This window comes from Ovis aries, chromosome 22, assembly GCF_016772045.2.
Source record: "Ovis aries strain OAR_USU_Benz2616 breed Rambouillet chromosome 22, ARS-UI_Ramb_v3.0, whole genome shotgun sequence".
Classification (NCBI taxonomy): domain Eukaryota; kingdom Metazoa; phylum Chordata; class Mammalia; order Artiodactyla; family Bovidae; genus Ovis; species Ovis aries.
This window is the reverse complement of record NC_056075.1, coordinates 20,133,014-20,157,846: the sequence shown is the minus strand read 5'-3', so window position 1 is coordinate 20,157,846 and position 24,833 is coordinate 20,133,014. Positions and strand designations below refer to the sequence as shown.

The 24,833-nt window shown below is 42.8% G+C and overlaps 1 protein-coding gene across 4 annotated transcripts in view; it reads right to left on the bottom strand.

The window, feature by feature from the left end:
• The window catches only part of CNNM1 (cyclin and CBS domain divalent metal cation transport mediator 1), a 69,069-nt gene extending 54,191 nt beyond the window's left edge, over positions 1-14,878 (bottom strand). For all 4 annotated transcript variants that reach the window (XM_042238952.1, XM_042238953.1, XM_027960301.2 and 1 more), the window contains exon 1: positions 13,283-14,878. In XM_042238952.1, the coding sequence (XP_042094886.1) occupies positions 13,283-14,846 (1,564 nt within the window). In that variant the 5' untranslated portion in view covers positions 14,847-14,878. The remainder of the gene's footprint in view (positions 1-13,282) is intronic.
• Between the last annotated feature and the right edge of the window lie 9,955 nt (positions 14,879-24,833).

Below are 24,833 nucleotides of genomic sequence, written 5' to 3'. Positions count from 1 at the left end.
TCATTTTTCATGCTCTAAAATTCTATACTAAACAGTCTTGGGCCACAAAACCAGTTTGGCTTAACAGGGTGCTTCTTTGTGATGAGATGTGCTTTGCTTAATCACTTAGTCATGTCCGACTCTTTGCAACCCCATGAACTGTAGCTCGTCAGGCTCCTCTGTCCATGGGGATTCTCCAGGCAAGAATACCGGAGTGGGTTGCCATGTCCTCCTCCAATGTGATAATATATGACATACCAAAATTTTAACAGTGCCAATAATTACAGCCTCTTATGTTTACAAAGGAGCTTGAACTCCTAAGTTTTATATTTTAGTATTAAAGAATAAGATCAGAAATGTTACCTTGACACAAGCTAGGCTTTTTTAAAAAATTTATACACTCATATCAAATCACTTTCTATCAAATCAGGAAGAGCAACACAAAAAATATCCTACCAGTCCTGCAGCAACCACCTTAATCTGGAAAAGCAAAACAGTCCCTTTTTCTAGTTTTTTTTTAAAAGTCTGTACTTTATAGTAATCTTGCCTTACTTCATCAGAAATAATCAATGCATTTATCACAAAAAAACTTCTCGAGCCACTAAAAGGCAGTTATTAAAAAAAGCCAGCCATGTCACCCAGAACACCATGGTAACCAGCATCACCAGGGCATGAAGAAAATAGTTGTTAGTCACTAGACTCTAAGCTGGCTGGCAGTCTGTTCTTCTAAGCAACACTACAAAAATAGCAGCGTAACCACCCATTATCTGGAGGTGACTTCACACGGTTTTGAGTCTGGTCCCAGGAGGAACTATTCTAGGTCTGTACACCAACCCCATACCTGAGACTCCCAGTCCAAGCCTAACTAATCATTTATTCAACAAATATTTATTGAAGCCTATTGTACGTCAGGCATATGATTCCCAACCCGTGTATTTACTTGGTTTCTCAGTTAAATAGAATGATTTTGTGATGAGCGAGGTGGGGACAGGGCTTTGCTTGAGGCTGACTCAAAACCAACTAGCAGCTGACAGCTAAAGGACAGAGAAAAATAAAGAGCAGAGAACTGATTTATAATGCAGCATAAAATAACTACACTCTCATGACCGTGCTCATGCGTCATCAAGAAAAGGTTGTTATATTTAGGATCCTTTATTAAGGCAGGCAGGAACGGGCATAAAACATTTTAGAAATATCACCACCAAACATGGTGAAAATATACAGTTTGGGCACTTGGAGAGAACATAAATTATGTTTGACAAACGTCTCGATCTGCCTAGTTTCCCATTTTGCTGGAAGAAAAGGAACAATATAATCACAGCTTTAACAGCTTTTGAAGGTCCTCTCGGCTTCTTTTCCTTTTCTCGCTCAAGCTCCTGCCTCAGCTAGAATGTTCTTTCCCTTCATAACTGCTTATCATACTCCTTCTTCACTCACTTTCTCAGAGAAGTTTTCCCAGATCCTTCCAGGGAATCAGTTCTCCCTAGCAGCCAGCCCCCCTCGGCCCCCCATCACCCATAGATGTTGTCTGGATGCCCTTGTCTGTGCCCTAGGCTACTCTGTATCATTTCCATCAGGGTCCTTCCTCTTTTCATGCTCTTGGATATTTATATTCAAATCCATCTCCCAGAGCCCTGGGAGCCCAGCATTCTGATAACGTCGATAGAAAGAAGACTGGTTGGCAGAGGTGGTGCTTTCCCCACTGGGTGTCAAATGGCCCAGGAACCCTGCAGGACACCCACTTGGCCCTCTTTCCTCAGAGCCTTTTCAGGTCTGTTGCCTTCTCCTGGAAAGCTCTGGTGAACTCCTCTCTACCCTTTAGGATTCAGCACAAATATCACTTGGGGAAGGGGTAGTTTATCCCAACCTGTAAGACCAGGTCAGGACCCCCTATTATATGCTCTCAGAGCTCCCTATGCTTTTCCTTCAGATAACTTGTCTTCCTTTGTAATTGTTTATTATTAGTGTGTATCTCCTTATTTGACTGCAAGCACCAGGAAGACTGGAGGCCTCATAGAGAATAATGTCATACAGAAGGAAGGAAGTGGGGAAGGGAAGAATGGAAGGAAGAATTGAGAAGAATCTAGTTTGGAAAGGAATAGACAGCAGCAAATAGAGGATTGAAATTGTTATTCAAGGTCCAGGAATCTCTAAATATGGGCCTAGAGGTAAAACAGTTTATGCTGCTGCTGCTGGTGCTGCTGCTAAGTCGCTTCAGTCGTGTCCAACTCTGTGCGCCATAGACGGCAGCCCACCAGGCTACCCTGTCCCTGGGATTCTCCAGGCAAGAACACTGGAGTAGGTTGCCATTTCCTTCTCCAATGCATGAGAGTGAAAAGTGAAAGTGAAGTCGCTCAGTCGTGTCTGACTCTGTGCGACCCCATAGACGGCAGCCTACTAGGCTCCTCTGTCCTTGGGATTCTCCAGGCAAGAATACTTGAAAAATCTATTCACCACTAAAAAACTAAGATCATGGCATCTGGCCCCATCATTTCATGGCAAATAGAAGGGGAAAAAGTGGAAACAGTGACAGATTTTAGTTTTCTTGGGCTTCACAATCACTGTGGACAGTGACTGCAGCCATGAAATTAAAAGACGCTTGTTCCTTGGAAGGAAAGCTGTGACAGACCTGAAAAAGTGAAAGTGAAAAATATAGTGAAAAAGAGAGTGAAAGCTCAGTTGTGTCCAACTCTTTGTGACCCCATGGACTATACAGTCCATGGGATTCTCCAGGCCAGAATACTGCTGTGGGTAGCCTTTCCCTTCTCCAGAGGATGTTCCCAACCCAGGGATTGAACCCAGGTCTCCCGCATTGCAGGCAGATTCTTTACCAACTGAGTGACAGACCTAGAAAGCTGTATTAAAAAGCAGAGATATCACTTTGCCAACAAAGGTCTGCATAGTCAAAGCTTTGGTTTTTCCAGTAGTCATGTATGGATGTGAAAGCTGGACCACAAAGAAGGCTGAGCACTGAGGAACTGATGCATTTGAATTGTGGTGCTGGAGAAGACTTTCAAGAGTACTTTGGACTGCAAGTAGATCAAACCAGTCAGTCCTAAAGGCAATCAGTCCTGAATATTCATTGGAAGGACTGATGCTGAAGCTGAAACTCCAATCTTTTGGCCACATGATGTGAAGAACTGACTCTTTGGAAAAGGCCCTGATACTGGGAAAGATTGAAGCCAAAAGGATAAGGGGACAACAGAGCTTGAGATGGTCAGATAGCATCATTGACTCAATGGGTATGAGTTTGAACGAACTCCGGAAGATAGTGAAGGACAGGGCAGCCTGGTGTGCTGTAGTTCATGGGGTTGCAAAGAGTTGGACATGATTTAGTGGCTGAACAACAATAGAAAAATCTACAGAACCCCTGCCCTGAGACACCAAATGCTTTAAGGGAGCCAGAAACATGACCAAGTGTATCTGGTTGTTAAAAAGTAGAATAGAGGTGAGCTACTGTGTCCTCCAAGTAAAAGAGGACCCACAAAACATGATAAAAAGAGGAAACAGAATTTGACTGCCGTCTGTGGGGTTTAGATTAGATATAAACAGAGTCTGATAACAAAAGGCTGTTATGTCCTAGAAAGGATAAGTAAATCTAAAAAAAAGAGTGTGAATTAGACTCTCTCTCAGGTCTTTCAGTGCTCCTTTCAGTTCAGATTCGCTTGTTACCTGGTGTATCTACTGCTAGGCTAAGAAAAAAAGAAGATTGCTGCTGCTAAGTCGCTTCAGCCGTGTCCAACTCTGTGCAACCCCATAGACGGGTGGGATTCTCCAGGCAAACTGGAGTGGGTTGCCATTTCCTTCTCCAATGCATGAAAGTGAAACCGCTCAGTTGTGTCCGACTCTTAGCGACCCCACGGACTGCAGCCTACCAGGCTCCTCCGTCCATGGGATTTTCCAGGCAAGAGTACTGGAGTGGGTTGCCATTGCCCTCTCCAAAAAGAAGACTACTGCGTAAAAATATTAAAACAATCATAATGAAAAGTTGTAAAGAAAGAAATATAAATCAGCAAGTGTAGCACCTTGTATAATTAATTATTTTCACTTTTCCTTGGTTTCTTTTATTCTTCCTCCCTGGATATGATGGACTATGCTTTGTTTACTGTTACTCTAATTATTGTTTAGAAGGTAAACATCTTATTCTAGAGTTTTACTAATTATTATATAGCAAATGTTTAACACATTTTAAAGCATATTACCTCTAATTATATTGGTGAAATATAATTTTGAGTGAAATAACTTTTTATTTTCTTTTATAGAAGACAAAAAAAAGGAGCATTAATGTTTTGGCAGCTTTTTATAGAATTAAACAGTGGGATGACTATTCTTTCTGCTAAAATAGCTCACAATAGAATTTGGAGTGATGAAGCAAAACACTGACTTTTCAGATTATTCCCCAGTGAAAATGTTACACTGTGTGTCTGTGCCAGAAGCACTTACTGGCTGGTTGGCTGTACTTTAGGGAACAAATCACATGCAGTAGACCAAAAATTGAAGTGGACCTTTTTCAGCCCCATAATTGCTGCTCAATGTCTTTCTTGTTCACGTCTATATTCCCAAGTCCCACCCAGGTGCCTGGCCCAAAGCAGGAATTCAATAAATATTAATTGAATGAATGAATGAATCAATCAATGAACAAAGGCCGAGTTTGAAAACAGCAAAAGGCCATTTACACAATTTTAGATGGCTATGCTTGCCTACAGATCGAGTAACCCAACATTATATGGATTTTGCTATCTTTTGTTTAGGAAGACAGAGCTATATTGTCTAACCAAGTTAGATACTGGAGCTATAGTACCCAGAGGCCTTCAACTTTGGAACAAAGCTTTTTTCCTTCCCCGTGTTATCTATACAAGATTAGTTTTCTCCTAAAAACAATCCAATAAATAGAAGAGCAAATTTTAGAAATGAAGTTCAGTAAATTTCTAGGGCTGTGTTTTATGAATTAGTGTTCCCAAATTATAGAACTCAACTCAAGGAGACTACTGTGAAAATAATACCACCTCTTCAAAAAATCACTCTTCAGATTAGAATGAGATATTTGATCTCTGGAAGAAAGTAAGACCAGAGGGTTTTTCTTTTTTTCCTGTTTAAGAATTTAATTAATGTTGTTATTGCATGCAACATATTTTTATCATGACAAAATATTAAAAGTTATTATTTCAGGACAGTAGAATGATTATCTTCTGGTGATTTTCATACTTTGTTCTACAGTTTTCAATTTTCTAGAGTGAATAAGTACAGAAACTAAAACTTTAGTAAAAATTTTGTAAAAGCAAGATAACTCTATCATAATTACTGTCTTCTCCATAGTCTCATTGCACATTAATATTTCTATTATTTCATTTTTGCTTTCTCTGGTGGCTCAGCTGGTAAAGAAGCCACCTGCAATATGGGAGACCTGGGTTGAATCCCTGGGTTGGAAAGATTGCCTGGAGAAAAGAATGGCTATCCACTTCAGAACTCTGGCCTGGAAAATTCCATGGACTATATAGTCTATGAGGTTATAAAGACATGACTGAGCGACTTTCACTTTCACATTTGCTTTAACAATTTATGTACAGGTCTGTCTTATCCACATAACTTACATGCTAAGCTATGACTTGTGAAATGTAACATTGTAGGAAGTTGGGGGGAAAGACCAGTTCAGGCTGCCTTCTAGCTTTTCAAAGGGGAAAGCTATTTTCCCATTAGGCTGAAGGCTCCTTGAGAGGAGGGATTGTGTCTCATATACCCAACTCTTAGCACAGTGTTTGAAAAGGGCTAAATAATTGTTACCTAAAGAAGTAAAGAAACATAATGCTGCTGCTGCTTAGTTGCTTCAGTCGTGTCTGACTGTGCAACCCTATGGACTGTAGCCCGCCAGGCTCCTCTGGTCCGTGGATTTCTCCAGGCAAGAATACTGGAGTGGCTTGCCACACCCTCCATCAAGGGATCTTTCCAACCCAGGGATTGAACCTGGCTCCTGCATTGCAGGTAGATTCTTTTACCACTGAGCCACCAGGGAAGCTCAAAGAAACAAATACATAACACGTTCCCCCTAACATTTAAACTTTGACTTTGTCCTTCTGCATGGTCCAAAGTGATTAGACTAAAGACAATGAATGATTCATTTACTAGAGCTCTGCAGATCCCTTCCATTATATTCAAGTTTAACTCCTTCCAGTCATTCATTCAGTCATTCAATAAAGACTTACTGTCATTCAATAATGATACTTACTGTGTCATATCCATTGTTAGGTGCTACAGCTACAAAGGTAGATATGACAGCCTCTGTCCTCCAGATGCTCTTTATATGGATGGGTGGCACTTTTCAACAGACACTAATGATACCCCGTTAGTTCAATAATGGAGATATTGAAGAATTAAGTTGGCCAAATCTGAGGTTTACAGGAGAAGTTTCGCAGAGGAGGTGGCCCTTGTGCTGTGTGTTAAAGGAGGGGCTAGAGTAGGAATTGGGCTTCCCTGGTGGCTTACATGGTAAAGAATCTGCCTGCAATGCAGGAGACCAGGGTTTGATCCCTGGGTTGGGAAGATCTCCTGGAGGAGGAAATGGCAACCCGCTCCAGTATGTTTGCCTGGAGTAGGGATTAGTTGGGTGATGTATGTTTCTGTCAAAGAGGACAGCATGAGTAAAGGGACAAAGGCAAGAAATAGCACAGTGTGGCCATGAAGTTTGGCCTTGCTGGAGCATAAAGCTGTGGGAGTGATAAGTCTGCAGGGGAGGGCTGGGAGCAGGTCCTAAGGGCACAGCTTAGACCTCATCCTGCAGGCAGTGGGGAGGACTGCAGAAGTGTGTGAAGCAGAGGATGATGACACCAGGCATTATTTATTGGCTCCAGAGAGGATGGATTTGAAGGTGGAAAAAAAATTGGAGGACGTAGAACTTCTTAGGAGGCATTTGCGCAAATGAGTATGTAATAGATTTGTGTTTATATTTAGTAATCAGAGCTAACATTTATTTAGCACTTATTATATGACAGTTACTAAATAAGCTGTATTATGGAATATTGTTTTGCTGGTGCTGCAATATTGTCTTAATATTATCTTAATATTTCAAATAATCCTGACTCCAACAGGCACTCTGTATCAACCTAGAGGGATAGGATGGGGAGGGAGATGGGAGGGAGGTTCAAATGGGAGGGGATATATGTATACCTATGGCTGATTCATGTTGAGGTTTGACAGAAAACAAAATTCTGTAAAGCAATTATCCTTCAATAAAAAAATAAAGTAAAAAATAATCTTATTATTACCCTTATTTTACAGCTAATGAAGCAAAGAGTTAAATAAATTGCCCAAGGCCAGGATGCAACCCAGTGGGGTCTGGTACCAAAGCTTATGCTCTTAATTCCTATCTCATTTGTTTAATTTCTGTCTCCGGTATTAGTATGAAAGCTCCATTCAGACAGGGGCCCTGTTGGTAGTATTCTCCACTGTGCCTACACAATATCATTTATTGAATAAAATTAAAGAATAACCTAAGTGGAATAAATAGTGGATTAAATTATGCATAGGTATTCAATAAAAGAAATATGCAATATTAGCAAACTTTTTGCAGACTTTGTTCAAATATGGGGCTGACTTTGGAGATTATTATGGACTGAATGCTTGTGTCCTTTCCCCTCTCCAAATTAACATGTTGAAGCCCCAACCCCCAGGGGGCCTCTAAGGTTCAATGAGATCAGAAGGGTGGGGTCCTAATCCAAAAGGACTGGTAATTTCATGAGAAGAAGAGAGGCCGGAGCTGTTTCTCTGTCTCCCTGTGTGTGTGCACTAAGGAAAGACCACGTGAGGACACAGGGGGAAGGTAGCTGTTGGCAAGCCGGGGAGACAGCTCTTATCAGAGAGCAAATCAGCTGGAACCTTGATCTTGAACTTCTCGCCTCCAGAAAAGTGAGAAAATAAATTTCTGTTGTTTAAGCCATTCAATTTGACATCTGTTGTGGCAGCCTGAAATCACTGTGGCAGACAGTGATTAATAGGATGGGTGAGGGGAAGGAGAGAATTTCTAGCCTGGTAGCCTGTGGGCACAGTGGTGCCACAGACTGGGGTAGAGAACCCGGGAAGAGGAAAGATTGGTCACGGTCCATGGAACAACACTAATTATTCTGTACTTAAAGTTCACCTCACTCACAGAAATAAAGTTGAAATCAGCCATTTAAGATCATTTATTCAATAAATACTTATTCAAGCTCTTGTCATGATGGCCAGGACTTTCCTGGCGGCTCAGCAGTAAAGAATTTGCCTGCCATCGCAGGAGATGTGGGTTTGATCTCTGGGTTGGGAAGATCCCCTGAAGAAGGAAATGGCAATCCCCCCCAGTATTCTTGCCTGGAGAATTCCATGGACAGAGAAGCCTGGCTGGCTATAGTCCATGGGGTCACACAGAATCAGATACGACTTAGTGACTAAACAAGAAGAAGAAGAAGTAGTCATGAGGGCCACTGTGTTTGTTCTGAGCACACAGAGTAAGTAAGATTCATTCTCCGCTCTCAAGGAATTCAGTCTAGTGGGGAGAAACATTGTTCCTTTTTGTAAAGCTAGCATGCTTGCTTTCCTTTCCCCCACGTCTAAAGACTTGGAACTCCTAAGAAATATATAGAGAAAATCTTAAATGGATATGAGCTTTGGAGTCACAAGACCCAGACTTGAATCTGGGCCTTGGAATATACCAACCAGGTGAATGATGATCTTAGGCAGAGCAAGTAACTCTTCTGATTCTTATGGTCCTCACCTACACCCGGAGAGTTGTTTTACAGGTAAGAGAGGTAGAAATTTTTTGTAAAATTCATATTAGCAATTAATGTAATTATAAAAAGCTACATTTTCAACCTGCAGAAACAGGAGGTGAATCAGTCACGGGCAGCAAGTCTGAAGTGAAAGATCAGCTTTGAACTCTTTGGATGGCAGGAGTTTTGGGGTGACATGTGGTGGGGAAAAAATGGGCTTTCTGGTCCTTCAATCTGGTTCAAATCATAATTCAGGCAATTATTAGCTCTGGAAAGTTGAGCAAGTCATGTAATCAGTCTGAGCTCTAGTTTCTCCATCTGTAAAATAGAGTTAATAATTCTTACCCAGGAGGGTTGTTCTGAGTATATAAAGAGCTTGGTGTGGTGCCTAGCAGAGCTGTTGCTCAATTAATGGTAACTGTTGTTCCTATTAAAATGACCATTTTCCTCTCCTACCTCCTATGGGGTTTGTTTAGGCGGTTAAATTACCTGAAGTACAAGGGAGTGAGAGAAATGGAAGGGCTCTTATGACTTGACTAAAATGTTATTTTTAAAGGTAAAGAAAGATAGTTCAATTCAGTTTTCCTCTCCTAACCTATGACAGAAACATAACTCTTATAAAAAATTACCACTGTATTATATGGCTTGGAGTCAGAGAAGACCTACCTTAATAATTATACCTTATATTTATTCTATTCTAAGTTAATCTACCAATCATTGTTAATAAGCTCCTCATAAGGCAATGCTTCTCAATATTTAATGTACATGTGAGTCTCTTGGGGACTTGCTAAAATGCAGATTTTTATTCAGTGGATTTGGAGTGAGGCATGAAAATCTGCATTTCTAAAAAGGTCTCAGGTGAGGCCCATGCTTCTGGTTCATGGACCACACTTTGAGGAAGGAGGGAGGTTCTAAGGGGGTATGGAAATATTTTCCTTGGTGTAACTACCTGCTTCTCTTTGGAGATCTACCTAATTGCAAACTAACCACTTGATAGAACACTACCAGGCCTCTTTTAGACCAGATTTAGAAATTCTGCAACAAGACTCATATCTAATCAATTCTGACTTTTTCGAGCAACATACTTATGTGTGAGGCACAGTGCAAGGTGCCAGAGATAAAGTGGTTAGAAAGGCACAATTTCTGCTTCAGGAGACTGCCTTTATTCTAACACTGTCCTCCCTTGGAGACTGTTATCATTCTTAGGGCAATCTTATTGTCTCCCCTGTTCCCTAGCTCCATATAGATGCCCAGGAAATAATCAATGAATAAATGAGTTCCCAGGAATTTCATTAAAAATGTTGTCTGGCAGAGAAAGGCAAATGCTGTATGATATCACTTATATGTGGAATCTAAAAAATAAAACAAAGTAGTGTATATAACAAAAAGAAACAAGACTTATAGATATGGAGAATAAACTGGGGATTACCAGTGGGGAGAAAAAAGAGAGAGGGGGCCCCACTGGGGTAGGGGACTAATAAGTACAAACTATTATGTATAAAATAAACAAGCTACAAGGATGTATAGTGCAAACCAAGGACTATAGCCAATATTTTACAATTACTATAAATGGAATATAATCTCTAAGAATTGTGAATCACTATGTTATATACCTGAAACTTATATAATATTGTATATCAACTATGCCTCAATAAAAAAAAAATCTTGTCTAGCAGTGCATGACAATGAACACTATCTTGGCTATCACGTGTAGAAAGTGAAAGTTGCTCAGTCATGTCTCATTCTTTGAGAGCCCATGGATCTGCCAGGCTCCTCTGTCCATAGAATTCTCCAGGCAAGAATACTAGAGTGGGTTGCCATTCCCTTCTTCAGGGAATCTTCCTGACGCTGGGCCTGAACCCATGTCTCCTACATTGGCAGGTGGATTCTTTACCATCTGAGTCACCAGGGAAGCCCAATCACATGTAAGAGGTGGTTAAATTAAAAAGGGGCTAACAGGGTGAGCCTTAGGGCTTCCCAGTCCATTCTAAAGGAGATCAGTCCTGGGTGTTCTTTGGAAGGACTGATGCTGAAGCTGAAGCTCCAATACTTTGGCCACCTCATGCGAAGAGTTGACTCATTGGAAAAGACTGTGATGCTGAGAGGGATTGGCGGCAGGAGGAGAAGGGAACAACAGAGGACGAGATGGCTGGATGGCATCACTGACTCGATGCACATGAGTCTGGGTGAACTCCGGGAGTTGATGATGCACAGGGAGGCCCGGCGTGCAGCATTTCATGGGGGTCGCAAAGAGTCAGACACGACTGAGCGACTGAACTGAACTGAACTAGGGCTTCCCAGGTGGCTTAGTGGTGAAGAATCTACTTGCCAATGCAAGAGACTAGAGTTCAATTCCTGGGCTGGGAAGATCCCCTGGAGCAAGAAATAGCAACCCACTCCAGTATTCTTGTCTGGAAAATCCTATGCAGGAGCTTGGTGGACTACAGTTGATGGGGTTGCAAAAGATTTGGACACGACTTAGTGACCAAACAACAACAACAAGGGTGAGCTGATTACTGATTGGTCAGTAATCCAATCTGACTGGTGTCCTTATAAGAAGAGATTCACACACACACACAGACTCCAGGTATGAGAACACACACACACACTGAGCGGCCACTCTACAAGGGCACAGCAAGAAGGCTGCCATCTGCGAGCCAAGAACAGTGACTTCAGAAGACATCAAGCTTGAAGACATCTTAATCTTGGACTTTCAGCCTCTAGAACTATAAGATAATAAATTTCTGTTGTTTAAGCCACGCAGTCTATGGTATTTTGTTACAGCAACCCTAGTAAACGAATACAAATTTTCATAACTTTTATGCCCAGAATCAAGACTCTGTTCTGGAGGGTACACAGAATGTCCGAAAAATGCTAAGAATGGATGAATAAACCTCCAAGTGCAGTAGGGTTGAGTCATGGAAGGACTTGGGGGAGACAGAAGAGGGTGAGACAGTAGCCCAGATTGGGTTAAAACAGCTGCAATATATGTACCTTTCCTCTCCCTTCTCATGATCAACACAAAATACAGGATTGTTCTTGCTCCAAATCTGAGATCAAAAGTAGGTTTTTTGACTTTTTCCTCCTTCTCAGGTTATGTTTTGATATTCAATACAATTTTACTTGTTTAAAAATGTTGTGGCAGGAGGAAGACCACAGATTTTTCTCTGAAGGCAAATTCTTCATATACAAAGAATACCTGTGCTGATAAAATAGGTAATGAGACTGAATTTTTGACAAACAGAAAAATATATCAAAAACACACTGTCAAGTGAGATTTCTGCTAGCCACAGGGAGCTACATTTGCAACCAGATTCTAAAGTTAAGGGATTATTTTTTTGCTTTGCTTTGATTTCAATAAACATGCCAACTCATATGTATAGATGAATGCCTCTTTCAAAATTCTGGGAGGTTCTACACTTATTCTAACTGTGTCACTGTTTTCAAATAATTTCTTGAATTGCTTTAAGGGTCTGTGAGATGGTCTTCTGAAAGCTCTCAATGGTGACTCGTGAAGGTAGATTTGACTTTCAAAAACAACCCAGGGTCCTTCTGGGTCAACTCTGGTTAACTAGGGGGACCAGTCAAACTGTAATGTCAAGAGGATCAGCCCTAAAGCTTTCAGGCTGATTTTTCTGGATTGAATCATTCTCAACCTCAGAAGACAGTTTCCAAAGGCAAACCTCAGATATGTAGTAAACATATTACAGGCATGACAACAAGGGCAGGGGATGTGACTGCTCTGAAGGAAACCCCAATCATTTGGATATGCAAGTTTTTTAGTGGTTTCCTTTACCAGAATATTTCCTCAGGTCTAGATCTACTTTACTTCATGAGACCACAGATTCCAGAAATCCAAGGATGTCACTGCCTTGGTTAACTTTTCATCTCCAACCTGGGTACTTGGTCTGTGTCCAAGACATAGCTGATGGAAAGATCAATATGGGGGAAAAATAGCTAAGATGCCTGTGGCTTGCGCTATGTGATTCAAAGGGCAAATCTAGGACCCAGAAAGAAGCTCTGGAGACATAAATTTCTGCTCCTAGTAAGAAATACATTGTCAGCAGCTGGAGCTGTCCAGCAATGGAGTTTGCTCTGGAATTGGAAATGGTGAACTTCCACCCAGAGCGCAGAGTTCAAGGCAAAGACTACTTGTTACAGGAACCTTTAGAGGTTTCTCCTGCAATGAGGAGCTATGCAGTGTCCACCAAGGATTAGCCCCTGAGTCCTACCTGCACAATACCTGACAATTGGTGGGCCCTGAAAAAATACTGGAATGGAACGAATGAGGCATGCAGTGAATCTTGTGAAGAGGCAAGGGACTCAATCAACCTCAAGGAAGGTAGGGAGGAGTGCAATGAAAAGACCCAGGGAGCCATGAGGTAGGACCTTCCTCGCTTTTTGGTACCATAGGAGAGAAGCTGCTCTGGGTACCTGAAGCCTCACGTGTTTACGAAAGGCTACGGTGTACGGCGGGTCGCACCGAGTCGGGCACGACTGAGCACGCAAGCACTCCAATACTTTTAAAGAGGGGAGGAGTGGAGGGAGGAGATAGGCCACATGCTCACCCTTCTTAAATTCCTCCAGCACTGTGTCCAGCCGGGTATCATTGAAGACGCAGTGCAGGGGCCGGTTGTAGAAGCGGGTGACGGTGAGGAGCGGCGTGCAGTCGTCGGGGTCCACGAAGGCCAAGTCCTTGACAAACAGAATGTCCACAATGTTGTGCCGCTGGTCGCCCTCGTATACCGGGATGCGCGTGTAGCCGCTGCGCAGGATCTCGGAGACTGTCGCAAAATCCAGCACCGCGTCGGAGCGCAGCATGAAGCAGTCCCCGAGGGGGGTCAACACCTCCTCCACCACTTTGGTGCGCAGCTCCAGGGCGCCCTGGATGATGTTGAGCTCCTCTTTCACCAGGTCGCTGTAAGGGTCCGCGGCTCGCAGCGTCTCCAGCAGCTTCTCCCGCGTGTAGAAGGTGCTGATCTCCTGGCGCAGCGCCCAGTCGAGCAGGCGGCCCAGTGGGTAGCACACGGGGAAGGCGGCCGCCATCAGAAGCCGGGTCAGGCACACGCTGTGCGAGGCGATGGCCAGCCCGTGCCGCGAACACACTGAGTAGGGGCAGATCTCGGCGCCCAGGAACACCGCGCCGGTGCACACGAGCGCCGGCAGCCAAGGGAAGTGAATTCCCGCGTCGCTGTAGTCCTCCCCCGTGCCCCCGAAGCCCGGCGGCAGCGAGGCGTACAGCCAGCCCGCCAGGGCTGCGTTGGCTCCGGCTTGGCCCAGGAGCAGGGTGCAGAGCAGATGGGTTCCCCTGCCGCGCACGGCCTGCACTCGGCGCGCCTGCTCCTGCTCGGCGGCCGAGCCGCTGTTCCGCAGCACCCGTAACTCCACCGGGTCCAGCGAGAGCAGGCTCAGGCGTAGGCCGCTGAACAGGGCAGACAGGGCGAGCAGCAGGAGTGCTCCAAGCGCCCGCAGCCAAGCGGGGGGCAGCAGGTCCCCGCCGGGGCCGTACAACCGCGGGCGGACGCGCAGCAGGAAGCCGCCGGCGGCGCCGTGGTGGTGCCAGGCGCGCCCGTCCCAGGCGCACAGGGAGAAGAGCTTCCCGCCACCGCCCGCGCCGCCTCGCTCCGCCTCGCCCTTGCGGAGTTCCCGCACCCGCACCTGGACTAGGGCTGAGCCCGCCACGCCTCCGGGGCGCAGGGGCCCCAGGACCTCCACGTCCGATGCCCAGCCGCTCTGCTCGCGGCAGCGCTGCGGCCCCGGGGGGCGCGTGGGCACAGCGCTGGGCGCCGCGCCACTCCCTCCCGGAGGCTCCTCGATAAACACGAGCCGTGGAGCCCAGTCGCCGGTGCTGTTCTCCCCCGGGGTAAAGGTGGGTGCGGGTACCGGCGCCGCGGGCGCCGCGGGCCCGGGCTGGAAATAGACACGCAGGAGGAAGCTGGTGCCTTCGGCGGCGCGCAGGGTGCCCCCCTCTAGGGACACGCGGCCTCCGGCGGTGTCCTCGGGCCGCAGGCCCAGTAGCCAGGCGGCGGCGGCCGGGGGCCGAGGGGATAGGGAAAAGAAGAGCAGAAGCACAGCGCCCCGGCTGCAGCAGTCTCGGAGCCTGACACCCACCGCTGCAGCGGCCGCCGCCATCCTGCACCCGGCGCGGCTGCACGTGATACTGCAGAAAGCCGAACGAGAGCTGGAGGGAGGAGGAGCCGAAGCCGGGAACCCGGCCCCGGGCAGGTCACCACGTGTACGCCCCCCCGCGCGCGTGAGCCGGAGGCCGTGGGGGTTCAGACCCAGCCCGGGCCATGGGTCCCCACGGGAAGCTGGAGATGGTCATGCATCATTGCACTGTGACCCCGACCCACTTGACTACCCAGAGTCGCAGCCTAGGGAAAGCTGGTCTTGGAGCATGGCCTCCTACTAGAGCATTAGGGCGCCCCGGGCGAGCTCCTACCAGGCAGTAATTTCCTGCTGGTCCTTCCACTTCACCATTGGCCAGGGAAATTTCCCAGCATTTCGCCTCTCCTCCTGCCTCTTGCGTTCCCTCTCCTGGTCAAAAGATATTCTGGAGACAAGTCTTGATTCTGTGTTTCGTCTCAATTTCAGCTGACCTTTCATGTTTTAAAAATTTACAGATTACTTAGGTTAAATCCTTTTTAAGATCCCAATGTCCATTGATTGGAAATTGTGGAATGAAGCTGTGATTCCACTGCGTGATGGAATACTATGCAGCAGGAAAAATAATGATGTGGCTCCACGTGTTTGTGATATGGAAATACCTCCAAAGTAATCGTTGAAAATATCGAGGTGCAGAACAGTGTGTGTCATATGCTACTGTTTGTATTAAAAATATGTAAGTATAAATGTTTATGTACACACATACATATATAAAATAATAGATTTAATATGCAGAGGATACACAAGAAATTTGTAACAGTGTTCAACTCAGGGGAGTAAGCCTATAATACAATGCCAAAAGCAGGAAATTGGCATTGAAGAGTTTTGTCTCATTTTGCCGCATGTGTAGATTTATATAACCATTGCTGAATCAAAATGCAGAACTATTCTATCACCATAAAGAGCTGGGAACGAGACTTTTTACTGAATTCCTTGTACTGTTTGAACTTACCATGGGCTTGTTACCTTATTTTACTTTTATGCATTTTGAAAAAAATTATATAGTAAAATTCATCTCCTGGTGTACTATTCTATGAGTTTTGACATATGTTCATATAATGACCACAATAAATACTAGTGCCATGGGGACTTCCTGGTGGTCCAGTGGCTAAGAATCTGCCTTGTAATGCAGGGGACATGGTTCTAAGATCCCACATGCTGCGGAGCAACTAAACTAGCATTCTTTAGCTACTGACCCTGTGCACTCTGGGGCCCACTGGGTGTAACAAAATATCCCACACGAGAACAAGTGGCAACTAAGACCAGAGGCAGCCAAATAAATAAATATTTAAGAAAGAAAAAAGTGCCATCATCCTCCAACTTTCACTCTTTTTCTTTGTGGTTAACTCTGCCCTCCCCCCACCCCACTTCTGTTTATCATCTAGCAGCTACTGATCTGATTTGTTATCTCCTATAGTTTTATTTTCCAGAATGTCATATTAATGAAATAATACAGAATATGGCCTTCTGGCTCTAGCTTCCTATACTTACTTAGCAATATGCAGTTGAGAGTCACCCATGTTGCTGTGTTTATCAATAGGTCATTCCTCTTTATAGCTGGGTAGTATTCTATTACATTGCAGAAGGAAATGGCAAACCACTCCAGTATTCTTGCCTGAAGAATCCCATGAACAGAGGAGCCTGGTGGGCTACTGTTCATGGGGTCACAAAGAGTCAGAAAGGACTGAGTGACTAATCACATTCTATTACATAGATGTATCACAGTTTATCCATTTACCAGTTAAAAAACATTTGAGTTAATTCCAGCTTTTGGCAGTTGTGAATAAAGCTGCTACAAATGTTTGCATGCAAATGTTTGTGTGAATATATGTTATCATTTCTCTTGGGTAAATTTACCACAGGTCTGTATTACCTTTTAAAATATAAAAGTAACAATACTTTGGCATACTACCTTTGGCACCTCTGACTAATTAAAAAAATCATATGTGAAATATTATATTTCATCAAATTTCAAAGATATTGATTGAGAAAGACTTGCAAACGATGAAGCTCAATATGGTGCAGACTCAACATTACCTTCTTTTCATAACAAACGCTTATCATCCAGAGTGGAAATAACCCCCCTCCTTCCTTGTTTGTGACTACATAGGCCTTAGTGGGCTGCTGCTCACATTCTGGTTTCATAGGCTGCCTTTCACACTCTGCAGGGAGGGAGTGTGAAGCAAAGCTGCCATTGCCTTAAAATACATAGATCCTGTGCGCTACAAGCTGCCTCTTGCATGGGCTGCTTAGGAGACTGAAGAAACATTTAATCTGGAGAAGGAACACTGAAGCATTTATTGGAAATGTAGGGGAAAGGGTGCAGGTGTCAGGCATGTGATTGTTTAAGTTGGCAAAAAACACATTCTCACTTTTGTCCTCACACTTAGATCTTCCTCCTCTCTCAGCACAAAGGTACCTGTTATCATAAGGGTTCTCCCACCTCTTTTAGGTCACAGGACTTTATCATCATTATGATACCACCTGACACCTTTAGCAAGCTTTAGAGTTACAAAGGGATTCCATATCTATTATCTCACACACACACACACACACACACACATGCACACAGCCTTGTGAAGTAGATGTAATTGTACCCATTTTACAGATCGGGTGAAATGACTGGTAAAACTTCTTTAAATTTTAAGTTGATGCTCCCTCTCTCCATAGGGCTGACATGTGCCAAAATAGAAGCTATCAAAAATATTCAATTAGGAATTTAAAAACCTAAATGTCTAATATAAAGTATTCCATTCCCATTGAAAATAAAGTTTTAATACAGAAAAGCTTACATAAAAATAAACATAACCCCACCAAGCAGAGATAAACAAATATTTTGACACATTTCCTTTTTTATTTTCCACATAGATAACCAGGAAGAACACATACATCTATAATTGAATATATATTATGCATACAATTTTAGCCTGCTTCTATCATTTAACATATCAAGAACATTTTCCCTAATGTAATAAAAATTATTTGATAAGCATATTTTTTAATATTAACAAGTGTTAGCCTTCGGAAAGTCAACTCATAATTCTGGACCCATTTCCTTATCTGTGAAATGAAAGACAGTTTTAAGGTCCTTATTCTTTCATGAATCAGTGAGTATGGACTAATGTACACCAGGTGAAGATAATCTAAAGAGACTGAGTACTTTTCCTTTTCTGAACAAGAGGTTCTGGAAAAGTACTGGGTTTCCAAAGCTTTACTGTAGCTGAAACGATTCCTGGGGACAGATTCAGGCAGTGTGATTCTAGGAAGGAAGAGCTGCCAAAAACAGTTCTCCAGAATCTGGATGTTGACTATCTTTCTAGCCTACAAAGTGGGCAACTCCTCAGTTCCCAGAGAGATGGAGGAAATGATACTTGCCTTTAACCTCATGACTAAGATATTTCAGAATATATGTATTAAAATGCTTTTATTTACTTCATTACTTGTTCACTCATTCAATAAATACTTGTTAATATTCAATAATCCCTGCCATCACTGAGTTTAGATTCCCCTAAGAATGACAGATGTGAACCAGAAATTGCTTACCTATCTATGAAAGAGATGTTCAAAGTGCATGCAAGTATATAACCTAGGACAAAGAGGAAAGCCTGGGCAGATTATACCCAAAATGAAATAAAATGAAAGTGGAAGAATTTAAACACTAGGAAGAACATGAAACATATATTTTGTATCTTCTTTTTTGTAACACTTTTAAAACTATGACAATGTATTAATAATATCCCTAAGAATGGTCGCAAAGAGTTGGACACGACTGAGCGACTGAACTGAACTGACTGAACTGAAGAATATGACTGAGCGACTGAACTGAACTGACTGAACTGAAGAATATAATCTGTTGACATTTATCAAGTGCTTACCCTGTGCCAAGTACATTATCCCTTTTAATTCTCACAACAGATGAGACAACTTAGGCTCAGATTGGGTAACTTTGCAAAATTCCTGTTGCTGGTGGGTAGTGGTGCTCAGTTGGATACACAGTTTGAGTTCAGAGAGTACAGCTTAAAAAGTTAAGAAAACAATACCAGTTAACCCTTACTATGTATTAGGCATAAACTAACTCATTTAATTCTCAGAAGAACCTTTGGAAGTAAGTGTTATTATTATTTCCACTTTATACGAGGAAGCTAAACTACAGAGAGATTAAATACCATGTTAGCCAAGATTATACAACCAAGGGCAGAGTTTAGATACTCTGCTTGAATCTGTTAGATTCAAGCCACTGTACCACACAATTTTACACAATACGCTACTACAGCTACCTGTCATATCTTTGCCCATTTACATACACCATCTTACATAGTCACACATATATTTCTACAACTATAGTATTCTGTTTCTTTTCATTTATCATTATAGCATGTTTTCCCTCATTAAAACTAATTGCAAACATGTTTTTCCTTTTTCCTCCCCACCTCCAAGTCCATATGTGCTCAATCATGTCTGACTCTTTGCGACCCCATGAACCGTAGCCCGCCAGACTCCTCGGTCTGTGGGATTTCCCAGACAAGAATACTGGAGTGGGTTGCCGTTTCCTCCTGCATCCCACCTCCGTATTCTGTTGTTATTGTTGATTCTTTGCTGGTTTTACCACAGGCACAGAGGATTGAGTAAATCATCTTTCTCAGTTCATGGGCTTTGGAAAGTCCTCCTCCACTCCATCCTAAAAGTTCCCTGGTGGCTCAGTGGTAAAGAATCTGCCTGCCAGTGCAGGAGATGTGAGTTCAATCCATGTGTCCGGAAGATGCCCTGGAGAAGGAAATGAAAATGCACTCCAGTATTCTTGCCTGGGAAATCCCATGGACCGAGGAGCCTAGGGGGCTATAGTCCATGGGGTTGGCAAAGAGCTGGACATGATTTAGCAACTTAACAACAACAACAACAACAACACTACATCCTAATCCCAATCCATCTCCTCCCGCTTCAGGCAGCCATTCCAACTTTTTAAATATGTCCTTAAAACAAGCATAAAATATTGTTTGGGGCTTCCTTGGTCGTCCAGTGATTGAGAATCCATCTGCTAATGCAGGAGATACTGGTTCAATCCCTGCTCCAGGAAGATCCCACATATCATGGACAGAGCAACTAAGCCTGTGTGTCACAACGACTAAACCAGCACTCTAGAGCCCATGCTTCACAACAAGAGAAGCCACTGCGGTAAGAAGCCCGTGTACCAGAGCTAGAGAGTAACCCCTGCTCTTCGCAACTAGGGAAAGCCCGTGAGCAACGACGAAGACCTAGTATAGCCATAACTAAATAAATCTTTTAGAAAATGTTAGTGTTTTTTTTCTTTTATTATAATATGTTTCCCATACCATAAAATTCACCCTTTTAGGATATACAATACCGTGGTTTTTAGTATATTCATAAAGCTGTGGAACCATCATCACTACCTAATTCCAGAATATTTTCAGAAACCTTCCCAAAGACACCCTTATTTATTAGATGCTTCTCTCGCCCTGACCCAGCCTTTAGCAACCACTGGTCCACTTTCTGCCTGCGCTTTTAATTTTCATTAGAAGTGCTGTAGAACTTGTTCTGCTTATCACATTTTTGCTCAACACTACATTTGTAAAGTCTGTCCATGTTGCTGAATTATGACTGATATGATGGTTCTCAATGCTCTTCCACACTGCAATGCTACAACATTAATTTCATTCTAATGTCCCTTAGAGAGGGACACTTAGATTGCCATTGATTTTCATCTACCACCAACAATGCCACAGTGACATCCTTACCATTGCCTTCTGGATCAGTGGGGGTTTCCTCTGATATGTACCCACTGTGGGACTGTTGGGTCATAGTGTGTACATATACTCGGTTTTACTCAGTACAGCCAGATTGCCCTTAACCAGTAACGTCTGAAGTTTTCTGTTTTCCTACATCTTCAGTTCAGTTCAGTTCAGTCGCTCAGTCGTGTCCAACTCTTTGCGATCCCATGAATCGCAGCACTCCAGGCCTCCCTGTCCATCACCAACTCCCAGAGTTCACTCTGACTCGCATCCATCAATGTTATCCAGCCATCTCATCCTCTGCCGTCCCTTTCTTCTCCTGCCCCCAATCCCTCCCAGCATCAAAATCTTTTCCAATGAGTCAACTCTTCGCATGAGGTAGCCAAAGTACTGGAGTTTCAGCTTTAGCATCATTCCTTCCAAAGAAATCCCAGGGCTGATCTCCTTCAGAATGGACTGGTTGGATATCCTTGCAGTCCAAGGGACTCTCAAGAGTCTTCTCCAACACCACAGTTCAAAAGCATCAATTCTTCAGCGCTCAGCCTTCTTCACAGTCCAACTCTCACATCCATACATGACTACTGGAAAAACCATAGCCTTGACTAGATGGACCTTAGTCAGCAAAGTAATGTCTCTGCTTTTGAATATACTATCTAGGTTGCTCATAACTTTTCTTCCAAGGAGTAAGCATCTTTTAATTTCATGGCTGCAATCACCATCTTCAGTCCTACATCTTAGCCTACACTTAGTATCATTCACTTTTCAAATCTGGCCAAGCTAATGGGCATAAAGTGCTTTTTCATAAAACAACAACAACAACAACAAAAACTTGCCTGTCTCTTATTTCTAACAACTTTAAGCATCTCTTTATATACTTGTTAGCCTTTCAGTGTGAAATTGAATCGATTGGGGCTGAAGTTTGTTCTAGGACATATTTTCAACAGTGCTTCATATCTGAAAACACTAACTCACACTTTACTTGGCTTGAAGCCCTGCACCAACCCAGACAGAAGCATGGAGAGGAAGCTTCCTTATAGAGAAGGGGTAAAACAGCCTGGATTTGTTAATATTTACAATAAACAGTTAATTGTGTGCACAGCATTTCTTAGATAGAGGCATTTCTAAGAGTTAATAAGAGAAGCCCCTTCCCAGGCAAAAAGAGTTTTATCCCCCTAAAAAGGTCAAGAGCTTTTGAGGGGAATGATTACTCTTCAGCATCTGGACAGTCAGAAGCGTAACTGATAAGTCAGCTAATCAGTTCATTGAACACCTGAATCAAGTAATACAGTGGTGGGGTACCAGCCTGGGTCACAAAGAGTTGGAGCCAGGGGCAATAACCTCCAGTCAAACAGAAAAAAATATTAATAACATTTTCTTTACTGAGTGGGGATGGGGATTGAAAGTTACTTATATGTGATTGGCTTGACGTTGCTTTCCAGGATAACCTGGTTCTCAGATGGGCAGGAGAGAAAGTAAATCTTATTAAGATAAAATCTTTAATGCACTCAAACATTATTTTTTTCATAGCTCAATGATTCTCAAATTTTTTATGCATAAAAATCTCTTGGGAGTTTTTTTTTTTTTTGACAGGTTCTAGAAGAATAGATCGGAGAAGGCAATGGCACACCACTCCAATATTCTTGCCTGGAAAATCCCATGGATAGAGGAGCCTGGTAGGCTGCAGTCCATGGGGTTGCAGTGTCGAACATGACTGAGCGACTTCACTTTCCCTTTTCACTTTCATGCATTGGAGAAGGAAATGGCAACCCACTCCAGTGTTCTTGCCTGGAAAATCCCAGGGACGGGGGAGCCTGGTGGGGTCGCACAGAGTCGGACATGACTGAAGTGATTTAGCAGCAGCAGCAGCAGCAGCAGCAGCAGAAGGGTAGGAAACTATTAACAGTGGTTGCCTCTCTGAAGAGAAACTGGTCGCTGGGAAACAGGGATAGGAGAGACCTTTCCCTTTTGATCTTTTAAATTTCGTACAATTAATATACATTTTCTATTCAAAAATAATTTACATTTTATTAAAAATGCACATTCCTATTTTGATTCTGTGAGTCTGAAATAGGACCCAGGAATCTGCATTTTAACAAGCATCTCCTGTGGTTCCAATATAGCTGACTGTTGGTTCACTTTTTGACAAAAGATGATATAAAAGAGTGGCTTTTATTTTTGTTTGGATTTATACACTCCTGTGAATTTCTAATGAAAGCTATGGGCCTTTCCCCTAGAGAACTGCACCTGTACTCAAGGACATAATCATGTGAATATGTTGTGAATACAACTGCAGGCATTCGTGCCATTCCAGTGGCATTATGCCATCCATGTTTCTTATGTCAGGGATCCTGATGTAGAGGTTTTGTTCTATATCATGGCAAGGAGTCTTTATTTTAAGAGAGGGAAATTCATAGAATTGAGAAGAATTTCAAGTGGGGGCATTCATGTGTGCATGGGTGCGTGTGTAAGAAAAGAGCAGAGGCAATTTCTACTTTTGATGATGGGGCTCCTTCTCTATTCCTAGAATCAGTTCCTAATTAATAAGGGACAGAAGATGGATCCCTCAACAATTCTCTTCCAGCTACATCCTGTCCACAAACATGCTAATGAAATCTGCAGATGACCCCAAAAGAGGATATGCTCCAAACACCAGGAAAGCCAAAGAAATTACATAAAACATTAGCAATATGGCAAATAGAACGACTCTCAGCTTGGAAAAACTTCAAGTTGAAGTATCTAGGGAAAAGTAATCAGAAAGAAAATTTTTCATGGGGAGGGCAACACCTGGAAAATAGTAATGTCTATAGAAGGCCCAAGGGTGATGCTAAATGGCAAATTAGATACATGTCTGTTTTATAATATTGTGAGAAAAATAAGCCACTGATCTCTTGTCACAAAGCAGGGAGATAATGGCTCTTTCTGTTTGGCCCTAGTGAGATAGCACCTGGGCTGCTGTGTTTAGTTTTGGACACTTCATTAGTGGAAAATTGTTGATTAGCATTTGGGAATTTGGAGGCAAGAAACAAGAAACAATTAAAAGCATACATTTGAAATGACTCAACTATTCAAAGCCAATAGCAAAGAGAGAAAAAGGAATAAGGAAGCTGCACTTAGATGCTGCTGCTGAGAAACCAAAAGTCTCCTCATCTCAAGTTCAGCATAGAATCACTGATTATTGGAGTTGGGAGGGACTTTGGAGATGACTTTTGCTTACCTTTAATTAAGTTCTTGGGCAGTGCCAAGATTTTTAGCTAGGCAGGTTGCTCTTGAGCGATGGATCCCACAGAGATCTAGAAAGGTTCCTCTTAAAATATAGATCTGATATTATTCTCCTAATTAAAACCCTCCAATGGATTCCACAGCATTTAACATAAATTCAGCTTTTTATCAGGGCCCACACTGTTCTACTGAATCTGGCCTTTACCTAAATCTTGACTTGTACCACCCTCCACTGAGCTCACCAATGTTTAGCCACAATGTGCCTTCCCCCTCCACATCCTGCTGTTTCTAGAACTCTCCAGGATCTTTTCAACCTCAAGGCCTTTGCATTTCTTGTTTATTTCTCCAGTTCCTTGCATTATTGATTCCTTCTCATCTTTCTTCCTTCCATAACCATGTTATCTAAAGTCTCCATCCCTACTCCATCATCCTGCTTATAGTGTTAACACAATTTGTAATTATTTGCATTTAGTTACTTGTTTATTATCTTTTTCTTCTATAAGGATGTAGAATTCAGGAGAGCAAGGACATTTTCTATCTCATCCGTTCTTATATTTCCACTGCCTTGAATGAAGTAGTAGCCAACGTATATTGAGTTCTTGTTTTATTTCTGAAACTGTTCAGTGTCTGACATGTATCAGCTCATTTAATGCTCACAACAACCCTATGAAATTAAACTATGATTATCTCCACTTTCCAAATGGGGAAAATGAAGTGCACAGAAGTTAAATTAAATTGCCCAAGGTTAAACAGTAAGTGCTAGGGACAGGATTTGAATCTTGGCAGTGTGACTTGCCCAGGGTCTGAGAAGTTAATGGAATAGTCAAAGATAGCATCTAATACTTTTGACTCATCTGCCTGGAAAATTGGCAATGGATTAATTACTGGGATAGTTACACACTATAACTTTTTCCCCTATGAGAAATTCTAGTAAATGAGAATTTGCTTCTATATTTGAGAATGTGTGATCTTGAGTCATTCCTTTTGG